Source organism: Periplaneta americana, chromosome 6 (genome assembly GCF_040183065.1).
Source record: "Periplaneta americana isolate PAMFEO1 chromosome 6, P.americana_PAMFEO1_priV1, whole genome shotgun sequence".
NCBI classification, from domain to species: domain Eukaryota; kingdom Metazoa; phylum Arthropoda; class Insecta; order Blattodea; family Blattidae; genus Periplaneta; species Periplaneta americana.
The window spans coordinates 61,141,984-61,167,306 of NC_091122.1; the positions used below are offsets into that span (position 1 = coordinate 61,141,984).

At 33.9% G+C, this 25,323-nt stretch overlaps 1 protein-coding gene across 6 annotated transcripts in view; it reads left to right on the forward strand.

Annotated features, from left to right (window-relative positions):
• LOC138701371 (BRCA2-interacting transcriptional repressor EMSY) overlaps positions 1-25,113 on the forward strand; it is a 61,934-nt gene extending 36,821 nt beyond the window's left edge. For 5 of the 6 annotated variants that reach the window (XM_069828199.1, XM_069828198.1, XM_069828202.1 and 2 more), the window contains exons 13-19: positions 299-454; positions 1,238-1,371; positions 9,004-9,133; positions 11,858-12,010; positions 15,619-15,749; positions 18,805-18,931; positions 22,178-25,113. In XM_069828199.1, the coding sequence (XP_069684300.1) occupies positions 299-454; positions 1,238-1,371; positions 9,004-9,133; positions 11,858-12,010; positions 15,619-15,749; positions 18,805-18,931; positions 22,178-22,242 (896 nt within the window). In that variant the 3' untranslated portion in view covers positions 22,243-25,113. The remainder of the gene's footprint in view (positions 1-298; positions 455-1,237; positions 1,372-9,003; positions 9,134-11,857; positions 12,011-15,618; positions 15,750-18,804; positions 18,932-22,177) is intronic. The other variant, XM_069828201.1, reaches the window with a different exon arrangement.
• The last annotated feature ends 210 nt before the right edge of the window (positions 25,114-25,323 follow it).

The following is a 25,323-nucleotide window of genomic DNA, read 5'->3' on the forward strand; positions in this document are numbered from 1 at the left end:
GGAAACAGAACTTTCCAATATTTAAGAGGTAAAGTTTTCGAGGATTTACGTATCATTAGAACTTATGAGGGAACAGAACTGTCCAATATTTAAGAGGTAGGCATTATGACTGCAATGTTCAGGAAAATCTTAAGTAACTTTTAAGTATAATTACTCATTTTTAATGCATTTGAAGAAATCTTAATATTATTCATCGTTGTTTCTTTAGATTAGATAATGTTATTATGATATAAAAATTTGATAGGAAGAAGTATGCTTTGTATAGCATTTCTATTACGACAGTTTCTTATGTTTGTAGCTTCTTCATCCGAATGGATCCAGATGGAGAGTGAAGAGCAACGTGTTTCAACTGAATTGGAAATGGCTGAATCTCCAGAAGAAGATTCCAGTCCTCAGACTCAAATACCAGCAATTGAAACATTGGATATGACTGGAGGAAGAGTTGTCACTTTAGGTATACTTATTCTGTATTTCATTTGTTTATACCATGTTTATAATAATTAATTCTCAACTCATATTTCATGCTAGTTGCTACTAGTATGAATTTTTATAGCTTTTATTAAATCATGATTGATATATTTTGTTTTTTAAATTGACAACAAATTTTGAACTAGCCTTGTGTAATCACTAGATTCTTGTATTTCAAACACATTATTTTGTAGCTTTAAATATATTTTGAGTTTCACCACAAAATTTGCGGATACATTAAATAAACATAGTTTATAACTGATGCAGTCATTTATAGTTTCTGAGTAGCTTCTATAATTAAAAGTAAACTACACACGTGCACAGATATTAAAGGCTGCTTTTAGACGAGAATAAATTGTGTGAGTTGAAAAACATCTCACCAGGTGACCCAATCCCTGTGAGCACCTGTCCATTTACTGCGTCTTTATATTTATTCACCCACTAAAAAAACTATAATAATAATGGTAATAATAATAATACTAGTAATAGTAGCAGTAATAATAATAATAATAATAATAATAATAATAATAATAATAATAATAATATATATTGGGATTGGGGTTGCTTATATGATTACTTGCATTTCTGTTAAGAGCACGCCACATCACTGCAGTATATTAATCAGCTTGATTGATAAAAATTTATAATTCAAAACTTAGTTTTAATTTATACACAACATATGGGAGAAATTTAAAAAAAGATAGTAATCATGTTTGCTTTAAATGTCGTTCATAATTTTAAATTTGTCACCATCATATTTTGTTCTTAGAAGAAGCAGTGGAGCTTCTTGGTCAATCAGATACAGCAGAGACTCGAGCATTGCTTAGTCAAGCTGGGATCCAAGTTACAGACAGTGTGCCTTCCTCTCATCAGGTTACTAGTCCAGGTACTTCTGGAGGCCAGGTAATTATGGAAAGAGAGCATGTCATGTTGTGTTAAAGGACTTAATTGTTACTGTAAACATTAGTTTTTTATTGCTTGGTTTTCCTAATATACTCATTTAACAAGCTGCCACAGCATTTGAGGTGATAAAGCATGCTTAAAAACTGCTCTGGATTGGATAATTAACAACTCCCACTCTTAATTTTTCAATAGCTCGAACTTGTGAAATCGGAACTCTTAGTAAAGACGAACTTTAATACATACTGTAGAGAATTTTTAAATTTTGTCTCCACAAACAAAGTACTATTAAAAGAAAAGAAATCAATAAGTACTCTTATAAACAATAATGTCGATGTAGCGAGTCTAGTGACTTGCATATCAATCCTTGTGCTTTTAAATGTGGAAGATTTTTATGTTGCCTGTTTTAATATACAACCAAAATTAATACAAAGATAGTAAGCCTAATTCTGAGTGTTTAATTGAGCTTCAAAATACAAATGTACTTGGGTCATTTGCAAAAATTGTAAACAAATGGTGATTGAGAACGTCAAAATTAAAGTACTATTTAGTGCATATTCTGCATGTATTAATATAGTGCAATGTCTCTGCCATAGTAATCAGCCACTGTACACTCACCTTGCTTTACAGCACTGTTTTGAATGATGTAATAGACATGACATGGAGTACCAGATCTGACAGGTAACAGACATGACAAAGCAAACAAGCATGTGCGAACCTAAAATGTTTTTGCTTAAAAATCTTCAAAATAGCAACTTACTTACTTGACACGTGTACTATTATGTCCTCTTGATCTTGACTTTATATGTTGTTATTTGTGGAAAACACAACACAAACAGATCTGACAGAGTAAAAATGCACGCTTAGACTAAAACACAAAGCAAGAGTTTGACACACAAACTCGCCAAATCAAAATGAGTGAACATAGCAGTACAATCTTTGTGCTGACATCTGTGGGATTTCTTTTTCAACTGTGTATCCATAGGAACAGAATAGTGTAACAGACCTGACTGACTTACTGGACTAGACTAATTATGTAATCGTATTTAAGGAAATATAAACTCAGACATGAATGAAGAAGTTTTGATAATACCAAATGTTTCTTTGATTTTTTTCTCAATTACATGATTAAACAAACCTTTATCTGGACATAATCAGGCTCCATTTTAAAAACTTATTTAGTATGGACACTGCATTTTAGCTGTCAGTATGAGAATTTTATTTTATTCTCGTGAAATATTTCACATGAAGGAAATAATTCTTGTGATGTTTACTACATTAGTATTGAAACTACTCACTGTTAGGAATTTATAACTCTATCGTTATAAATGCAATAATGGGAAGGGTAAGAATTGATGGACATCATTTGTTATACAAATTCTGCAAATGACCCACTTACATTGAAGTGTGTTTTAAGTTTATTTTAAATGTACATTTTTTTATTAATGTGTCCTGAATGTCCATTCCCTGGAATTAGCAACTCTATAGACAAAAGCTCAACATTATGTTGATAATATAGTTAAATTGCATCAATTTCTGTAATACAGTGCAACTAATTATAAATTTCTGTAATATAGTAAATCTGTAGTAATTATATGCACTAGCCAATTCGTTTATCTGTTGGTTTTCCATGTTGGAAACCTGAATTCAGATTCTAGTGAGTGCAGTTAAATTTGTGATAAAAGAAAATGGATTGGAACAGTTTTCTCAGCATCTCTTTGTTTGCCCTGCTGTCATTGCATCATTTCTTCATAATTTACAGTCATTACCAAAAATAAGAGAATCTGCTGCACCTTACTTCTCAAGAGACAATCTGCTTTTGGTTATTATGGGAAGTTGGCACTTATTCACTGTAATACGAGAATTATGAGTTCCATTTCATATTTCAAATAATATATTTGATTGTAAAGTGTATAACCCAGTGAAATATCTATTGACAAAAAAGTAAACATTTTCGGGTAAAAGGAAATATTCATATATAAAACAGGCTACATTGAAGAATTTTCATTTTTTTTTTGTTTGTGTGTGTGTGTGTGTGTGTGTGTGTGTGTGTGCGTGCGTGCGTGCGTGCGTGCGTGCGTGCGTGCGTGCGTGCGTGCGTGCGTGCGTGTGTGTGTGTGTTTTTTTTAACATCTTAAGAAATTCTCTAACACTCTTTGCAGATTCTTTTATAATATGGCAGCTGTTTCCTGTCTGATTCTTGTTTTAATTTCGGCTGAGTTTTGTGGGTTTTTTGTACATTCTTTCCTTCAATGTGTCTCAGAGATAGTAAGGACGTCACGGGATCGTGAAGGCCACACATTGGTAATAACCAGAGCCCAGATTTTATGTAATATCAAAATGAGAAATATATACATAAATATGTAGCTAAAAGTGGCAAAATATGTAGATAAATATGTAATAAATAAAAAATATGTAACTTAAAATCTAAGCTCTATTAGATTTATTTTTTCACACTGATAAGAAAACAGCAGAAAAAAAATTATAGGTGCACATGTGATTCAATCTCATTTAATTGTTTTTTGGAGGCACAATTAATAATTAAATATTTTTCTATATTTTCTGCTGTCATCCATTGCCTTCTGTCAGAATGTTCTTATAAGAGGAAAACAAACTTTCAACTTCAGACGAAATGACTGGTGCATATTTCAGATGAGGAATCAGTGGCGTATACTGGTTAAAGGGTTTGGGCTACCACTGACCCTATTATTACACAAAATATATTTTTAAATCCCTATAATAAAATTCCTTACCTATTTATATGTGAATTCCAGACGTCTTGATTGGGACGAAAATACGTTGATGACTTCCTCCTTGAAATTACAGTTGGGCCACTTGCAGAGTTTCTGTAGAAATGACTTTTCAATGGACCTCAGTGCCAAGCCGGATAAACGTTCTTGTGTATGAGTTGATCTACAGTAGGATTTTATTCTCTTCAACGCAGAAAATGTTCTTTCTACCGATGCTGACGTAGCTGGTATTGTCACAATTAATGTTGCCAATTTAAGGACTTCAGGAATAACTTGGTTCAGGTGGTTTTCATATATGGCAGATAATATTTCATGGATAGGTTTGTTCGAAAAATCAAAGACTTCTGCTGAATATATTACACTTAATTCATTTTTCAAACGTATTTGATCAAAGTGACTGTTATAGGACTGAAATAATTTGTTTAGTGCCTCATTCGGGAAGTTTTCTCTATAAGCAGAAAATTTTTGAGAATCTAGAAGATGTGTGAACTGAAGCTTTCCATAATCAGAAAATCTGTCAGTAATTTCCATGTGCATACGATCTAGTATGCTGTAGTATAGTTGCCTGTATTTCAATTCATCATCTCCTTTTCTTCGCTTTAATGGTGGTTCCATTGTATTGGCTGAAGAATTTTCATTTTCCATATTACTCCATATGGACGGAAACCCACTATGTCTGAACTCGGATATAGTATTTTTTTAACTTTGATACCTCTTGCAAGTAGTATGCTATGTCTAGACTTTTTGTCTGAAGAATATTGTAGAGCACATCTGTATGTGCGAACATTCTAGCATAGACTTCAAGAAGAAATATATTCTGAAACTGTGTGAAAAAATTCTAATATCCTTGAGCCTGCACAATTACAGCATCATCCCAGTTTTCTTCAGAGTCATTACAAATGATATTTTTAAAGAAAGCAGTCCGTTTTTCTCTGTATTCCTTTACTGTATTTACAAGCCGAGATGTAAAATTCAATCTACTTGGTGCTACTTTTGGGAGTTTCTTGTTCATAAATTCCTTGAGTTTTCTGATCTTTTAGGAGATGATGAGAAAAATGCAGCTAAACCCGACAGTGTTTTGAAAAAAATGCGGCATTCTGGAATGGATGAAGTAGTTTGTTGCAAAACTAAATTGAGAACATGGCTGTAACAGTGGACAAATAGTGCTTGACGATACTTTTCTTGAACTTTTGTTTTCAAGCCATTAATATTTCCTGCCATAACTGAAGCACCATCGTATGTCTGTGCAATTAACTTATTGCCGACATTGTAGTCTGCTGTAACACCTTCCACATGCTGAAACAAAGCAGCAGCAGTTTTGTCCAAACTGACATTTGTGAATCCTATAAACCGTTCTTGAACATTGGCAGTACTGTCGACGTATCTTAAAACAGTGGACAATTGACTCTGATTAGAGCAGTAACTTATTTCATCAACAACAATGGCCACAAAAGGTTTTATGTTCTTTATCATAACCCCACTTATAGCAAATATTAAGTCATTCTGAATTGCGAGATAAGTACCACGAAATACTGTTGAACTCTCAAGATGATTGGCCAGTAAATGGTCAAATTCACTTAAGGAACTTAAATATTCAATATAATTTCCTATATTGTCTGATTCCACACTCTCGTTATGACCCCGAAAAGCCAATTCTTGTTTTCCTAGAAAGCAGACTGCGTTAATAAGACGCAGTAAAATCTCCCGATTTTTTTTTTTCACAAGAGCATTGTGTTGGTTGATGTGTAGAGCTTTTTGCTTATCTAGCTGTAAATCAATTCTTGTCTTTCCAAAGTTTGCAAAGTTCATGCTACTACAAATATGAGCTTTTGATTTGTCGTATTCTAGGACTGCCGTTCGAAGGGAGTTCATATTAGAAAACCCCTCTTTTGACCACACATTAGTTTCGCAGCTAAATATCAAACATGGCCAGCAAAATAGTTTAGACAGTTTAGAACTACCACACAACCAATTCCACTTACCATATGATGTTGAAGTGAAATGGCATGTGTACTCACGCTGTTTTTCTTTTACGTCCATGGACAAATTTAACTCAGGAGTTGGTCTTTCCATTTTCACAATTTCAACTTTCTCGTTGTTATGTACGACGGTTAAAAGGCACTTTTAATAAACCTTCTATTACACAGTCATTTTCAACACAAACCTCTCCAGAAACTTGTTCTGCCATATTTTTCACAATATCACTTAATTGGGAAATTAAAAACTTAATAATTCACAATTAATATAACTCTTAGACACTCGAACAAATCACAGATTTAAAATAATGCACTGCAAGAACACAATCACATTCAGAGCTAGCGTACTAAGCATATTGTTGCTTCGCGCCTGCGAAGAAACCGATCACGAGAGCGGCAACTCACATGCCTACACTGCACGATAGAAACAGTAGGGAGCGGGGGACGGGCAGTTGTGCGAAGGACAACGTGAGCGGAACGGTCACAGGCTACCTCACGTAGCAACCGGTTTCTCCAGCGATGCCGCCTTGACAACTTGTTTCTTTTCAAGAGCAGAGAGCGCATATAAATCTAACAATTACTTTAATTTTAATTACTATGGTAAAACTAATAATACAAAATTATTACATTATGTTATATTATAAACTTTTTCTTTTGTAATGTCCTTGGGCTACCGCCGGTAGCCCCGGTAGTCCGCAAAATACGCCTCTGTGAGGAATGATACTCGAACAATGTTGTTCGGAAGCTGCACACACTCACCTTTAAGTATTTTGCATACAGTGGAAAAAGTTGTGTATCCATAATTAAATTTTACTGAAACACACTCACCGATTACTCCTGACACAACACTCAGTTTATTGGTTGTATCTTCCACTTTCGACATAGATTCATGGAGGGCCAGTCCATTCCAGCTTTTTAATGGTGTTCGAAATCCAACTGAAGTGACTTGTGATGTATGCTGTCGATGAAGCTATCTTCGAATCTTGAAAGGCACTCATGGACTCACGCACAAATGATGCACTTTCAGGAGAAAATGTTTCCATCACCTACTTCACTGCCTCGAAATGTTAGTTAAAGAATTTCACAGCTTCTATCCACGTTCCCCATCTAGTAATCATAGGCTGTGGAGGTAAAGGCACATTTAATAACATTTTCTTGTAGCACTGCATGCAATAGAGAGATTTGCAGAACATATTTTGTTGTTGCTGAAATTAAACCATTCACTTCAGGAAATTTATCCCTTATGGTCTCAGCCACCCAGTGCAGTTCATGTGCCAAACATGTGAAGTGAACCATATTGGGGTAAAACACAGACAGGGCACCTGCAGCTTTTAGCATATAGGATGCAGCATCTGAGCAGAGCACCAGCACCTTTTCTTCGTTAATCCCTAACTCCTTAAGTTGTTTGTTGACGAATCGAGAAACTGTAGCATGATTTGTTTGTTCCAGTGGTTTGCATTAAATTAAATAAGGCTTGGACAGAGTCTCTGGATCAAATTTACCTGCTACAAGATATGCGATAAAATGACCCAAGGCATTGGTTGTCTCGTCAACGGCAATCCATACATAGGAATCACCAAGTTCAGCTCCAATCGTTTCCATTGTGTCAATGTAGCAGGAGTTCAAATAATTTTTCTGGAGTGTTCATTCATCCGGAATATTGAAGTCGCGGTATTTGTGTAGGAATGCTTGAAACTTAGGCACTCCAAGTTTATACCATGGTATGTTTGCAGCAATCATTGCCATGCACAAATCTTTATTAAATTCACTGGTAGAAGACGAAGAAGGTTCCAGTACCACTTGCGTGAGAAGAACTTGTTTTTTCTATGGAGCAGATTTTTATTTCTTGCATGAAGTTCAGCTTTTAAATGCTGTGACTTCATGGAGCATCCAATTTTTTTGCCACACACTCTGCACAGCACGATTTTACCATCACTAGTAAAGGCACTGTCAATTGAAATCTAATCTTTTAACTTAGATGTGACTGGCACCATAGCAGTAGACTAACTCGCTTTATCACCTGGTATCAGAATAAACTTCCCACGAAAACTGAAAGAACTGCTTTTTTCTTTCCAAGCAACTGATTTGGGATATTTGTGCCAAATGGTCATATCCACAGGGTAATTTTCACTCTATTCTTCACTGCAATAGCAGTACAATGAGTCAATGACTTACCCTTCGCATTGGTTTTGTTCCTACTTTACCAATACTTCTTAAGGGATGTACAAACTATTAGCATGGCAAAGGGATGTCCATTCTTTTGACAGAATACATTATTATTTTCAATTATTTAATTATTTGTATGCATTAGAGACGAAGCGACAAGCTTTGTAAACAGTTTTCAGCTGTATAACTTATGAATTAATTCCAGGAAAAACTGGTGAATAAAATGTGTATTCTTTCAAAATATGTAGTATCCTTCAAAATATGTAATATATGCTTAAATATTTATTATGCACCAAAATATGTAACTTAAAACTTCTGAATAATAATCCCTTTGGTGTGATTCACTGACATTTTAGCTATTTTACATGAACTCCGGGCTCTAGTAATCACAATCACTCTGTCTTCAAACACATAATGAATTTCTTATAAAGAAATATTGGCGACATGTAATGTTGCAGAATCTGGTTAAAAGAAGCCGAAATTATGCTTTCTTTACGTCATTTGATTGAAGAGGAATGCTTTTGTTTCAATTATTCATATGGTGTCTGTCCCATTCTTGCTTATTCAGAGTCTTCATATGTCATTATGTAACAATACAATAATAAAAACAATCATCATCCATGATGCAGTCATTGAGAATAGCTTAGTATTCTTGATTTTTTATTCCAAAAACATCAAACATTTTCATTTTGGAACTTCACGTATTTTTAAACATGTCTTAATTGAGGTACCTGATTAATTAGCAGAATAATAACCTACATCAAGTGGTTCACCAAGATGTTGGTGATTCTGGAGGTCACGAAATGATGGAAGTGATAGGTGAACTGGATCCCCAGACTGGAATCTACTCTATTCACCATCCAGCAGCATCAGGTATATGGCATGCAAACATAATGTTCAGTACAAATAATCAATAATGTTTCACGATTTCTGCTTTCAAATAACTTCCTACTGTTTCTTTTTGACTTCTCATCTTTATTATTCTTCCATTGTATTTTCATTATTTTTCCGTTTTACTTTCTTAGTTCATCTGTCTGTTTTCAAATTTGTTGCAGTATATTACATAGGAAGAAATAGTCACGTTTTAAGATTCCTGTCATTTCATTAAGTAACCTTTGACAAATAGAGTTCCTCTGCCTTCTTCTGACCTGGTGTTGGGGACAGATTAAACCTTTTAACCTTCGTTATTTTTCTGATTGGTTGCTTCCTCCTCTCATACCCATTTTATCCTTATTGTTGTAATATTTTATTTAACATATTCTTTTTAGTCATCAGTTAATGCATCTCACAACCTGAAGTCTATTAGTGTTGCCTCTTTAATCTTTATAATGTTACAAAATTGAGACATGTATTAATCATCATATCTTAAAACTTCATGTATTCTTATTTTATCTCCATTTTTACTTTCTCATTAAAGAGAGAGGTACTTGATATATGAACGATTTTCAACTTTTTATTATAAGCATATAATTTTATCTTAACATTACAATTATTGTAAATGTTATGCTTTTTCTCTTTCTTTAAAATACAATAATAACCTCGTAACATATATGAGTAGTTTAATATCAAAGACGGACATCTATCGTCTCCATAGTTTTGATCTAGAGGCACTTTTTTGTTTCGAAGTGTTCTTTGTAGTATTTTAACACAATTTATTTTTATAAATGTAGTGTTAGAGTTTGTATACAGTTTCACCATAACTGAAAAAAGTATGAAAAAATGTATAAGAATCCACATTATCTAAATTTCATTGAAGGTCAGATGTCCGCCTTTGATATTAAGCTACTCATATATAGTATTGTGGTACTGCAAAAGAAATCGATTTTGACGTAAATACATTTTTTCAGCACCTCTGATACTGACATTGTGATTCTGGCTCTACGTCTGTCCGTGTACAGTGATTTCCCTTAAATTATTGGTTGAATTTTGTTAATATTCAATGTCTGCAAGTCAATTTATGTTCTTTTTATTATCTTTATAGGTATATATTGCTTTTTTGGCGATTTTTTTTTTCTTTTTGAAGTTCTTGAGTAATATGTTTGTAATTTAATTCTGATGTTATTTCCAAAATTATTAGTTTTCTACAAAGAACCTTCTGGATGTAAATAAACTGACAGATTTCATAATTGCCGCTTTTCTCATAAAATTTCATATGCTACAAATAATTTCGCTTCTTTTTCTATATTTTATAATGTTTATATAGCCACATTTCTCTTACTTTCTTTCTATCTTAGATTCTGATTAAATAGTTGTCCTTGATAGTTCTGGATCTGAGGTTTGAAACCCAACCAAGGATGATTAATTTTAAGGGACTATAAAATGAACATGGTTTTTTTTCAGGAGGAAAGTAAAGCTGTGAAGTCCATATAGTATATTTATAGTTATTTAGAACTCTGTTATGATAAAAGGTTTCAGGTAAAATTATCATCCACTCTGGCCACATTGAATTTTGATGCTGAATAACCTTTGCAATTAAAAACATCATTACAGTTATATGAAATACTATTACAACTGCTGTTAATGCTACTGCTGATGCTAATTCTGATTAAATTGATTAATTTAAGTGTTAATTATTTTTTGTTCAGTTATACAGAGCTATTATTATCATACGTCCCAGAAAAGAGCTGCCGGCTTGTCGTCCACACCCTGCGTAGTTTCTGCCGAGTGCATAACCATTTCTCCGGCTCTTCTCCAATATATAACATACTAACAATACATGTTCAATAATTTGGACTTACCATGCTTAGAGTCATTGCTGAAAATGGCCCCTGTTTGCCGCCCACACAACTGACATCTTCTGGTAAACGAAGGAACAACACTTTGAAGTTCCACATCATTGATAGCTTGGATTTCTTCTCGTATGTAGTCTTTTAGTTCATCTGTAGAATGAGGATTTTTCCTATAAACCCTACCTTTTAGTGTTCCCCATAAATAAAGTCACAGGGTGTTATATCTGGGCTTTGTGGAGGCCTCAAATTATTACTGATTAGTCTCGTACCGAAAATACACCTCAATTCCCTCATTGACACGGCAGCTGTATGAGCAGTGGCGGAATCTTGTTGGAAATAAACTACAATCGTTCCGCATAAGAACATTACGTTTTCTGCTTGATTTTCGATTCTTCATTGAGCCTGTTTCTTTAAATCTTTTAGCGAGTAGTCTAATTGTTTTGGCAGAAGGCACAGGTCTGTTTGGAAACTTTATTCAAAATTTTCGTCTTGTTTTCGCACACGACCTTCTGTCTTTTATGTACGTATTGTACATATATACACGTTCATACAGTGAGAATTTGATACTAGGCATTACCTAAATACACAATAATCACTAAACTTTATACACTAACATTGTACACTTGAAGAATCGAGAGTTTCATTACACGACTTCTAAGCTCACTGAATGCCATATGGCTACTGGAGCTCGATTGCGCGGGACAAACAGTTAGTGCGTGGCGGAAACCATGCAGGGCGTGGCTGGGCAGCCGGCTGCTCTTTTCTGGGACTATGATAATAATAGCTCTGTAATAAGCTTAATTTGTGGTGATTGAACTGCGTGAATCTGTGCTCAGATTCTAAACAACACAATGTTGCTTCTGTCCAGGTGAAACAAGTGATACCATTAGAGAAGCCTCAAGTTCTACTGTCAGAATTGTGTCAACATCCTCTACGTCTGGCACTATGGACATTTTTAGTACAGCTTTAGCCTCAGCTGACATTAATCTCGATTCTTTCCAGTATATGGAAGATGGAATGGGTATGTTTTTTAGCACATTTGTGGTATATTAAATTACTGTATGTGACGCATCAAGAAGACTCATTCCATTCTATCTAGGATTATCAATAACCAATATTCTTATGGTCATAAATATCATCCATATCTCAACATATTCAAAATATACCTAATTTACAAAAACAAGTATAAAAATTAGCATCTTTGAATACATAAATACACCTAATGTGTATTGTCGTGATAGTGATGGAGGTTAGTACTATTTTTTAATTAAATTCTTGTACTTTTTAATATCTTACATAAACTAGAACATGAAAGAAAATAACATGTGGTTAGAAAGTGATTTGGTAATTTCGAAAAGAATGAATTGAAAAAAATTTCACCTAAATACTACTCTCAAACTGACTTGTTTCTATATACATATAGAAGTAAGTAACACATTCTGGAGATATTTCACATTAATTTTAGACCCTAGTTGCTTCCATAATTCTTTGTAAGCCTGTGTTACATAAGGGATATGTGTTACGAAAATTATAGTATGACAAAATGGTTCATATCTAAAAATCATATTTTACGGTAAATAAAAATCTTGAATTTTGGTATAAAATTTGATTAATTGCGATGTTATTTCGCACAGAAAAGAAATTCGGTGTTATTTTACATTTAAAAATTATAAATTTTTTTTACTCTAACTTGTATATTCCTACAAAGACTAGAAATCTGTATCAAGGAAGTCTTAAAGATCTTTGTATATTTTAGCAAAACTTAAAGTGTTCTTTCGGGATTTACATGTTGTGTAGAGAAAACTGTATAACGGTCTCCCATTCTGTGTGGAACTAATACAAACTAATAGGCAGCACAAAACATTCAGGCTATCTCTACTTTATATTTAAAAATAAAGTCGCTATAAATGCGATTTGGAAATTAAATTCGAAAGTTTGTACAGACTCAGAAACAAAATAATATACTGCACTGAGCACATGCAGTATGTTATAACTGGAACTTGGAAAATTCAAGTGGCCCAAATTTTGTTTCTGGGTCTATACATAAATATCAATCTTTGGACACTTTCAATTAGAATTCCTTAAAAAAGTAAACATTTTTCTTGAAAAAAAAAAAAACACTAATTTTTAATAAATTGCGCAAAAAAAAAAATAGTTTATACACAAAATTTCGCATTATGTCGTGAGTTTAAGCTTACTATATTTTGATCTGCAAGTCCTCCTTTTTAGGCCTTTGTCCAGGGTCCGGACGGATTTTTAAAAAATCAAGAAATGTCCTCCTTTTCGGAACTTATGTCTGATATTTTGAAATTATCTGATTTGACGCCTTTTTCAAGTAATTTTCCTGTAAGTGGCAGCAGCATCGATAGAATATATTATTTTCTAACAATCATAACTCTCTTGCATACAAAGTAATATTAAATTCATATTTTATGCCATCTTTTTATGTATTTTGATAATAATTATAGTTCCCTTGACTTTCATATGTAGTTAACTGTAAAATCATTTTATATTAAGTTTTATCATAAGTATACTGTAATAAAATAGATATTGACATAATTTTAAGTATAATCCTAGATCATACATGTAAAAGATAACTCCTTGCTACGTTAAAATCAGCAGCGCTTTGAAGACAACAACTGCCAGGATCACCACCCGTCCGCCGTAAACTAACACGAGAAGGCAGCACAGTCGCTAATGCAATTCAAATGGGAATTACGACGTGACTCCTTATGTAATAACTAGATGGCAGCGTAGTAAACCTGACAAAAGTTGTTAACCTCAAAGCCTATAAGCCCAACATATCTGTTACATATTATATGATCTAGGGTATAATATAGGTCTAAACCTAAATCTAAATAAATATTTTCTGTACTCTTTAATAATTACAGTTCCCTTGACTTTCATATGTAGCTAACTGTAAAAGCATTATTATTAAGTTTTATCCTAATTATTTTTGTAATAATAACATACTTTTACATATGATATACGAGGCCTGTCTAAAATGTATCCGACCTTAAATTTTCCCGCGCAAAGTAGTGATTCTAAGATGGCGCCACTGTGCACGGTGGAAGGAGGAACCGTAATGTGCATGCTTGAATTTTTTCACCGCATTCGCTTGTGCCAGTCACTGGCTGGTGGTCGCCAAGTAAGGTGCTGTTCTAAGTGTTTGTCGGATTTAGTTTTCTCGCAAGATGACTGAACGAATTGAGCAAAGATACTGCATCAAATTTTGTCAAAAGCTTGGTGATTCTCAAAGTCAAACAATTCGTAAGATTCAGCAGGTGTTTGGGGAAGATGCGATGGGTGTAACACAAATTAAGGAGTGGTTCAACCGATTCAAAGATGGCCGCACATTAGCAGAGAGTGAGCAGCGTTGTGGCAGGCCCCAAACTGCTCGGAGTGCAGCTGTTGTTGAGAGGGTGCGAAATTTGGTGATGGCAGATCGTCGTTTGACCGTGCGGGAGATTGCTGAAGAGGTTGGAGTGAGTAAAGATTCTGCACATGCAATTTTGCGTGATGATTTGAACATGAACTGGGTGGCTGTGAAATTCGTGCCCAAGTTGTTGTCCCCTGAACAAAAAGACCTCCGTCGTGACGTTGCACAGGACCTTCTGGACACCGCCAACACTGATCCTGGGTTTCTGAACACTGTGATAACTGGAGATGAGTCATGGGTGTACGGGTACGACCCAGAAACAAAAAGACAGTCGTCGCAATGGAAGCATCCCGAGTCTCCAAGGCCGAAGAAAGCGCGGCAGGTGAGAAGCAAAATCAAGGTGATGCTGACTGTTTTCTTTGATGTCCGTGGAATTGTGCATCACGAATACGCACCGGAAGGACAAACAGTGACAAAGGAGTACTATCACGATGTTCTCTGGCGACTCCGTGATGCAGTTCGGCGCAAAAGACCAGACATGTGGACGGCGAACAACTGGCACTTGCATCACGACAACGCCCCCGCACATTCATCCCAATTGATCCACACTTTCTTGGCCAAACATTGAATTACGACCGTTCGCCAACCTCCCTACTCTCCAGACCTGGCTCCTTGCGACTTCTGGTTGTTTCCAAAATTGAAGACACCACTGAAAGGATCCCGTTTTGAGAGTAGAGAAGAGATAATGCGGAATGTGACGACGGAGCTGAACACCATTCCAAAAGAAGACTTCCAGAGGTGTTTCCGGCAGTGGAAGGATCGGTGGGCTAAGTATGTGCAAGCACAAGGGGCCTACTTTGAAGGGGATTAGGGTCCCAACCCCGTCAGGTACTTGAAATATTTTTTCTGGCTAAAGGTCGGATACTTTTTAGACAGGCCTCGTAAGCCTAAATCTGTACTGTAAATATTTTGTAAGAAAATATATATATATTGACGTAATTTATAGCATAATATAGGTCTAAATCTAAATCTAAGAATATATTTTCTGTCCTCTTTTTTTCGAACAGTGTCCCCCTTTTTGAAGCTTTGTGTCCTCTTTTCTGGTCACCCTAAGAAAACCGTATTTCGCAAATCTGTGGTTTACGAACACTAGTTATCTGTATCCATATCATAAAAATTATACTTTTAAAATATGCAGTAATTTTATGTTCGATATCATTGTATTAATATCCTCTTTCCCTCCCCCACAGAATCTCTACAAACAGCAGACAACAACAGTGCAGGAATAGCAGAAATTGCTGAGCAAAATAAGCAAGTGTTACACTATTCTCAGTCTGGTATCGGAGGAAATACTATGGTAGTGGAGTCAATTACCAAACAAGTGAGTGTATAATAATAATAATAATAATAATAATAATAATAATAATAATAATAATAATAATTTATTTATTTATTTATTTATTTATTTATTTATTTATTTAGAATATTAACGTGCAACACAACAGCACAAGGCCAATTAAAGTTTAGCACGATACAAAAACAGAACAAAACAACAAATGATGATGAGAATGAATGATAGAAAATGGCAATGAGATGAAATACAAACAATATAATAGTCTACATCAATCATAGATCAAATAAAAATTATAAAATCATAAATTAGTACAATAAGATAATTGACCAAATGCAAGAGAAAAAAAAATGGACAAATAATTATTAAAATTAGATCAGTGAGAAAAAAAAAAACTCAGATATACTACACATTAAATGGATCCAAGTTGAATCCATGCAAATTAGCATATTTAATGCATCTGCAGACCGGAGAGAGAGATTTAGGATTTTTATTATAAAACAATTTATGAAATCTTAGACCATTAGCTGGAATACGAAGACTGATATTGCTTATGAAAGATTCACAATCAATATCACCCTTAATGACTTTACAAAAAAATAAATAATCAAGATCCTGACATCTGGTGAACAAACTACTGCAATTGAAATATTGCATTTAATCTCATAGTTATAATCGGAATTTGGTAAAAATCTATAAGAACACAAGGAAATAAATTTTCTTTGAATATTCTCCAATTTAGCCGAGTCAGTGGAAGTAATGGAGTTCCATACAACAGATGCATATTCAAGCTTGGATCTAACCAACGTATAGTATAAAATTAATAAACACATAGGAGTGGAAAAAGAATAAGTTATAGACCTAATTAGACCAAGCATTCTTAACGAATGGGTATAAATATATTGCACATGATCATGGAAATATAATTTTGAATCAAGTAGGACACCAAGATCTCTAATACAATCTTTCCTAGTAATTACGACATTACTGAGAGAATAGTTAAATTTTAGGGAGATAGTTTTCCGTGAAAAGGAAATAACAAAAGTTTTGGATTGATTAATTTTCATTCCATTTTCAACAGACCATTGTGAAATTGAATTAATGTCATTTTGAAGAATTTGACAATCAACCAAACTATTAATTTTGCGAAAGATTTTGAGATCATCCGCAAATAAAAGGCAGCTAGAACTTATTCTTTTACTTATATCATTTATAAATAATAAAAATAAAAATAAGAGAGGTCCCAATGTAGACCCTTGAGGAACACCGCATAAACTATTAAATGGAACCGAGAGAGAATTACCTAGTCGAACACAAGACTGTCTATCTGTTAAATAATTTTCAAACCAATTAACGTAGTTAGTGGAGAGACCAAAATTACTTAATTTATTTAATAAAATTTTGTGAGGAACAACATCAAATGCTTTGCTAAAATCAAAATAAATTGAGTCAATTTGACCTTGATTTTCAACTATAGGCATTATGAGATTAAGATAGGAAACTAAATTAGTAGTAGTAGATTTCCCTCTTGTAAATCCATGTTGGGCCGAATTGATCTTATTTTTAACATAAAATGAAATGTGTTTGTGGATAATTTTTTCAAAAATTTTAGAAAAATTGTTTAGGATAGAAATGGGTCTATAATTAGTAACACTGTTTTTATTACCATTTTTGAAAACTGGAATAATGGATGCTTCCTTCCAAAGTGACGGGTAAATTCCTGTTTTTAAGCTAAGATTGAATAAAAAAGTTAAAACAGGCAAGAAAATATTAGAGCAACCCTTGATTATAAAATTAGGAATGCTATCAGTTCCTTTACATTTATTAGGCTTTAGTTTTTTAATAGCTTTATTTACATCATCGAATGTAATATTAGGCAGGGACAAACAGTCAGTAATATTAGAATCATAAGTAATGAAATTAGAGTTACAATTTTGTTGAACAGATTTAAATTGACTAGCAAATGCATTTGCAATTTCTTTTTCATCTGTGATGTGAACGCCATTTATTATTAGTTCTGTGGGATTACTATTAGTTTTTCGAAAAGTTTCTACATATTTCCAAACTTTATTTGGTTCATGCTTTAGGTTATCATCAATTGATTGTAACCATTTGAATTTATCAGATTTAATCATGGCTTTGACTTGTTTTCTAAAATTAGAAAAAATTTGATAATGATGATCAGTTTTATATTTTTTGTAATTTTTATGAGCTTTATTTTTTTTCTTTATAAGCTGACGTAAATCGTTTGAAAACCATTTAGGATAGTGCGATTTTTTAACAAAGGTGACAGGGACACAAAGGGATATAGCATTGTTTATAATTTGAGACAAGGAATTTGCAGCAGTGTTTACATCAGTAGTCTGATATATGCTAGTCCAATCATAATTGTATAGAATAGAATAAAGATTCAGATAATCACCTTGAGAATAATTTAAATAAGAACTGAATAGAGAGTGCTCCGGTAACGATAATTTTACTTCAATATAAATAGAGATAGATGGGTGATAAGTATCCTCTAAAACTAGAGAGTGATTGGCAAGTTTAACTGTACTGTTTTTATCATTAGTAAAAACCAAATCAAGAAGCTTTTTACTCGTAACGGTAGAGTTAATTTGAATTAATCCAAGAAGGCAGGACGAGGAATATAAATCCTTAGCCTTAATTTTAGAGTAATAATGAGTATCATTAAGATTGGAACCAGTTGACCAGTCCATACCAGGAGTATTAAAATCACCAAGGATTACTATTCTAAAATTATGAGTGTCGAGATTTTTTTCAAGAAAATTAAGATAAGATTTTAAGTGAATGTGATCTGTATCAGGAGAGAAATAATGGTTACCTAATAACAGATTAATAATAATAATAATAATAATAATAATAATAATAATAATAATAATAATAACAACAACACCAGCCGATATTTGATGTACTTTATATTCGTTCATGTCTATTGGTATATACATCTAAATATTTTAAGGTAGACTGCATTAATTACTTGTTTTATCACTCATGCTTTTATATTTTTATATGAAGATTGAAGATACAATTTCAGAGTATTTGAATTAAGACTTTTTTCATTTAGACTGGTCACCTGGGTGAACAAGTACTTGATTCTGGTATTGGAGAACACTTGAGCAGCTTTCTGCAGCCCAGCCTATCCACAAATGCAGGAGATAGCACTGCTGTTACAGTGGAGCCAAGTAACATGGGTAATGCTATATCTATATATAACCTTTAATTTAAATAAATGGTTCAAGAAATAAGTTAGGTTTGGTAAATGTGCCTGTGGAAACGTTTGAAATATCCCTCCTACAACTCTGACTGTTAACAGAGTGTCATTAATTTGTTATCAGTACTGAAAAAGAAATTAGAAGGGTGACTTCTGCCTGCAATTTAGATGTTTAGAGCACCTTTGTTCCATTGCACTTATCAACAAAGAAGGGGTTCAAGCATGATGGTGATTGTTGTCACCATGGCAGTAATGATGACAACAATCAGACTGTTCTTAATCTTTAATTAATCTTAGAGGAGAAAAATTAGCTCCAGCGCTCGGATCGAACCCGGGTCCTTGGTTCTTCATACCAAGCGCTCTAACCATTGAGCTACGCTGAAGTTCAATCCGCAGCACTGGATCGAATCCCTCTCCTCCAATGTTTTTTCTTTGTGGCCTGACTCCAAGTTCGACATGTATGTTGACATTTTTTTTTTGTATTAAGTCAACTGCCATTATACAAGGAGCGCACTCAGTTGAGTGACTTGGTGGCCGGGATTCCACAGTAATATGCATTGTTTCTCGAAGAATCTACGTAAAGATTAATTTTTTGGTCCTACAGAATATGTCTGTTATGTAACAATTAATATCAGAGGAGAGAAATTCGCTCCGGTGCTGAGGATCGAATCCAGGTCCTTGGTTCTACGTACCAAATGCTCTAACCATTGAGCTATCCAGGAGTGAATTTTTCTCCTCTAATGTTGTTACCGTAACAGACATATTCTGTAGGACCAAAAAATTAATCTTTACGTAGATTGTTCTTAATCTGCCTAAGTCTATTTTTATTGGCCTGGTATTTCAAGATTTGCAAAGAAGACGACTTGCATATGTTCATACATACTTCATTGCATATGTTTGTCGTTGTTCTGTTTGTTATGGAAATTGTGAAGTTCTTCTCATTTTATCTTGATCTTGTTTTACACTTGTACATGTTTATGGTCCATGTTTATGGTCCATGTTTATGCATTACAACAAAGTTAGAACTGCCATTGTCTTGTAGAAATTAAATTGGGTTTATCTTGTTTTATATTTTGGATTCTTATGAATAGTTAGTTACTTACGGCTTTTAAGGAACCCAGAGGTTCATTGCCTCACTCACATAAGCTCGCCATCGGTCCCTATTCTGAGCAAGATTAATCCAGTCTTTACAATTATATCCTACCTCCCTCAAATCCATTTTAATTTTATCCTCCCATCTATGTTTCGGGTTCCCCAAAGGTCTTTTTCCCTCCAGCCTCCCAACTAACACTCTGTATGCATTTCTGGATTTAATTATGTCAGGTGAACGATATAATGCGTGCAGTTCTGTGCTGTGTAACTTTCTCCATTCTCCTGTAACTTCATTCCTCTTAGCCCCAAATATTTTCCTAAGCACCTTATTCTCAAACACTTTCCAGAGAATCAATCCCATTCCGAGGCTTATTTTGGGGTTTCGTAACAAGCTGTGTTTTTTTGTGGTGATGGATTGTTAGTCCTTCGTCCAACTCTCAAGCTGGAGGACCATGCCTCTTCGGCTGTCCGCGACTGCTTATTCAATATATTCGCAGTTACCCTCCATATCTGGAGGCCGTCTCCTCTATCCTCAACCTGAGGATGCTGCTATGAATAGTATTAATAATAAATTTATTTATTCTGGTGATGTTAAGGCCATGAGGCTTTCTCTTCCACGCCACAGTGAAAAAAACAAATTAATAATGTTCATTCTAAACAAAACAAGAATGTTTACAATGACAGTAACACAAAACAAAACACATAATGCAAAAACATAAAAAATTTTAAATGTGTATACTATTAAATAAAGCTGGAGATCTATATTAATATTATTTATCTAAACAACTGAACGAAAAAGGGCAATTAATAATGTAAACAAGAAATACAATAATAAATGATTATACAAAGGCTGTAACCGACACATCCAATAACTTGTTAATAATAAATTTCATTAGACAAAAAGTGCGTTTCTAACTTAATTTTGAATTTCAGTAGCATCCGGCAATCCCTGATGTCACCGAGTAGAGAATTCCAAAGATGAGATAATGATACAATATATGGGAGTCCAGTTGAATTTGTTTCGTTAGTACACTTGTTAGAAGCGTTTATCATCCAGTCTGCTGTCAAAAAATCTGAAAGTTAGAATTTATAAAACAGTTATATTACTGTTGTTCTTTATGGTTGTGAAACTTGGACTCTCACTTTGAGAGAGGAACATAGGTTAAGGCTGTTTGAGAATAAGGTTCTTAGGAAAATATTTGGGGCTAAGAGGGATGAAGTTACAGGAGAATGGAGAAAGTTACACAACACAGAACTGCACACATTGTATTCTTCACCTGACATAATTAGGAACATTAAATCCAGACGTTTGAGATGGGCAGGGCATGTAGCACGTATGGGCAAATCCAGAAATGCATACAGAGTGTTAATTGGGAGACCGGAGGGAAAAAGACCTTTGGGAAGGCCGAGACGTAGATGTGAAGATAATATTAAAATGGATTTGAGGGAGGTGGGATATGATGATAGAGACTGGATTAATCTTGCTCAGGATAGGGACCAATGGCGGGCTTATGTGAGGACGGCAATGAACCTCCAGGTTCCTTAAAAGCCAATAAGTAAGTACACTTGTGTATTGATGAGAACTTCACATTCAAGATCATCAAAAAACCTATTACATGTACTACAGTAGACAGCTGGGTAGTTCAGTTGGTAGAGGAACTGGCTACAGACTGAAAGATTCTGAGTTCATTCCTGGGCAGTGGCGGAATTTTACTGGTTGCCAAAACTTCCAGAACAGTCGAGGTTCACTCAGCTTCCAATCAAAATTAATTACAGGGTCTTTCCTGGGGAAAAAGATGGTTGAGTGTGGTGCGATCACAGCACTTCATTCTAGTGCTGAGGTCAAAGAATGCATGAAGCTCTATCTCCATGCCCCCAAGTGCTTTTACATATAGTTTTAAGAGCAACAGTTATTAATTATATGATAATAGACGCAAAAATGTTACAGTAAATTGTCATTTTCATGTACCTACATTAAATTAGCACAACTATTGTTAAAAAAAATAACGAGTTTTATGATCTTGTGTTAAAACAAAAGGCAGCCCTAGTAATTGAATGATCTTATCATGAATAATTTATATTTTTTTTCTCTCCAGTGATACTTTTTTTTATTATTCTTCGTTTTTCTTTGTAGATACATCAGGAATGCATATAGAAGACTTCACATCTCAGAAAGTACAAGGACAAGATATTACTTAAAAGAAATGTGAGTGATATTTTTATCACTGCTTCAACAAAACAACTTGAAGTATAACTTTTCTTAAAGATATGATTGAGAAACAGAAAAGATTTTCGAGATTATTTTCAGACAATTTTCGTAAAATGAAGTGATTGGTAAGTGGAACAAGAGAACTTTTGACATGAGTGAACAGAAATGCCCTTTATAATATATGTATATATTTTCATCTTATAAAGAAAAAAATGTACATTATACTAGTCAACAAATTTTGGACAAAGGAATTGTAACGAGATCAAATGTGGTGGTTTTTGATAATTTTGATTTACTGAATCGAAAAATGAAATCTGTTTTCGAGATCATGTTCAGATTTTGAGTTATAGCAGTAAATATAACTGCATGATGATGATGATGATGATGATGGTCACAATGCCAGACTGGGGAAGGATCTCTTCAGCATGCTCTGTCTTTTATGGGCCATTACAACTTTTCTCTAAAGAAACCAGTAGTAGTCATTTAATATGGAGAAGTCCCACCTTCCTTTATAACGCTGTTCCATCTGTAATACACCTTGGTGAAAAATTTCTTTACTGCTACTGACTGGAAAAGAAAATCAAATTGAGGGAGCAGAAATTGAACTTCGAGAGACTTCATGCACTCCAACCTTCTGTAGCTATGTAGGAGATTCTCTATTAAAAGTTCGTGGTTTGAACTCTTTCACAACATTTTTAAAACTCTTCCAAAATGCTAGCTCTGCTGGTTTAGCTTTGTGTCAAATTGTTGGTCTTACCGTAGAGTCATTCCATGTGAAATCATCAGATAGGCTGTGGCAGCATAATTTTTAAATTTGATGAAAATTTATCCAATAATAGATTACTGAGATAGGAAAAATGACCAAATATTATGGTTCTAAGATTTACCATTCTAGAGATATTCACTGTAAACAAGGGCATGTGAGCTCTAAGTTTTGCTCTTCATGGATTGTTTTATGATGAGAAAAAATGATTACCTCAAGAACTATTAGAGATATGCCCTTGAAATTTTCTGTGTGATTATACAACAATGCAAGGAAAGTTTTGATGCATTAATATAATATTGTTTTCTCTCTTATTTGTTTTCAAAGTTAGACCATAAAAATAAATTAAATAGAATTGAAATACAAATATATTTGTAAAACTATAATTTTTGTTGGGAAATATAAAATTTACTGAACATTTATGGCACTGTTCCTTATGATAAAAGTATTATTTCTTGTAAATTTCTCTGTGTTTTTTCGGTTTCCTTCCAGAGTTAATTGAGTATTAAAAAATGTTCTGCAATTGACACTGTTTCTCTCATTGACAAAGAGAAAATGAGATATATTTACTGGAATGTTTGTACTGTTGGCCACCCTAAAATGTGTATATTATTACCAGGGCCAGAAGTTCATGCCCTAAAAACCTACTAAATATGCATGCAAGTATGCCTTTAAAACCTTAAAATATCCCAATAAATATGCACTAATAAAATTTTATATTTTTTGGGTTATGTCAGTAATAAATAATATATAATAATGATGATGACGACGATAATAATAATAATAATAATAATAATAATAATAATAATAATAATAATAATAATAATAAAGGTCAAACTAGATGAGATTAAACTTACATTTATTGTTGAGAAATTGAAGCATGTAAATCACTGCCCAAAAGAAGTGATGGGTTGCAGATCATGATAATTACTGAATATGGTGTAGGTTTTCAATAAAGATAGTGTCTATTGTCTCTGAAGATGGATATGCATTTTGGAAAGCTTCTCTCAACGTCACAAGATGTTACTGGGATATATTTAAATGGTTCTAACTGTTCCAAAATAAAAAATAATCCACTTGAATTAATGGAGGATTTTCTGTTTAAAGGCCTCCCCACACTGACGCGAAATATTCGCAACTGTGGCGAATGTTTCACTTCGCTAAGTTGCCACCGCCTTATTGGACACTGCGGTATATGAGTGTGCCCACACCGGCGCGAAAGTATCGTCAGGCATCTGCGAAACTGCAGCGTTGAAATTTTGATTTGCCATCTGCATGGTTTTTTTCGCTGCTGCCGCAAATTTTATGATTGCATTCTGTGAGGAATTGAATCACGGATTGCAGAAACAGCACATGCCACTATTTGTGGCGAAATGAGTTTATTCGAGATTCATGGACTGTTGACAGAGGGCTTATCATTCCATGCAGAAATCACAAATGTCAATATAGCCGTCTCACATTTGGAGACCTGTGAAATCCTGAAAGCGCGCAGAAACAACTCATATCAAAGATATATGTCGACACATTGGTTCCGATTCCAGACGGCAGACATCTATGACACAAGGATACAAAAATTGATCCCACGGAATGACAAATGTCTCAATTCTGGTGGTGAATACATTGAAAAAAAATAACTCAACAATTGCTATATGTTCCAATAAAACTTTCCATGAAATTTTGTTCTCTTTCTGTAAAAGGCCCTAGGGAAACTTATTTTTTATGCCCTTCTTAATTGCGCTCGAGAGGCCAAAATTTGTGTAAGCACTTCTTTTGACATTATTAAAATGATGGAAGAAAAAGATTAATTTTTTATCTGCCCCCATGAGAATGCTTGTAAGTACAAAGGAGAATACCATATTTACCTTCATTGGCATATCCAGACAAAATCATGCCAATTCAAAGAGAGAAGCTTGATGATATACGCAAACTAATGTGTTACATACCACATGAATATCAAGAATTTTACAATAATATTCTTCAGTGGTCTATTGTGGAAAAATAAGTTCATTTATATGCTGAACTTATGTATTAAGTACACAATATGCCTATGCATATATTATATCCCTAATTTGACAAATAAACTTTAGTTGAACTGAAATTATTATATTACAATTTTGATTCCTTGCAGAAACAGCACATGTCAAGCTAATATATATTTATTTCATTAAAAATTCATTAGATTCCAATAAATTTTGTATTAAACGACACATTTATTAGTCTTCTGTCTGAAGAAGCCAGTACTATAACCATTGATGTGGTCTACCACCAGTAATACCGTTTTTTGTGTCTACTGAAAAATTTAGTTTCC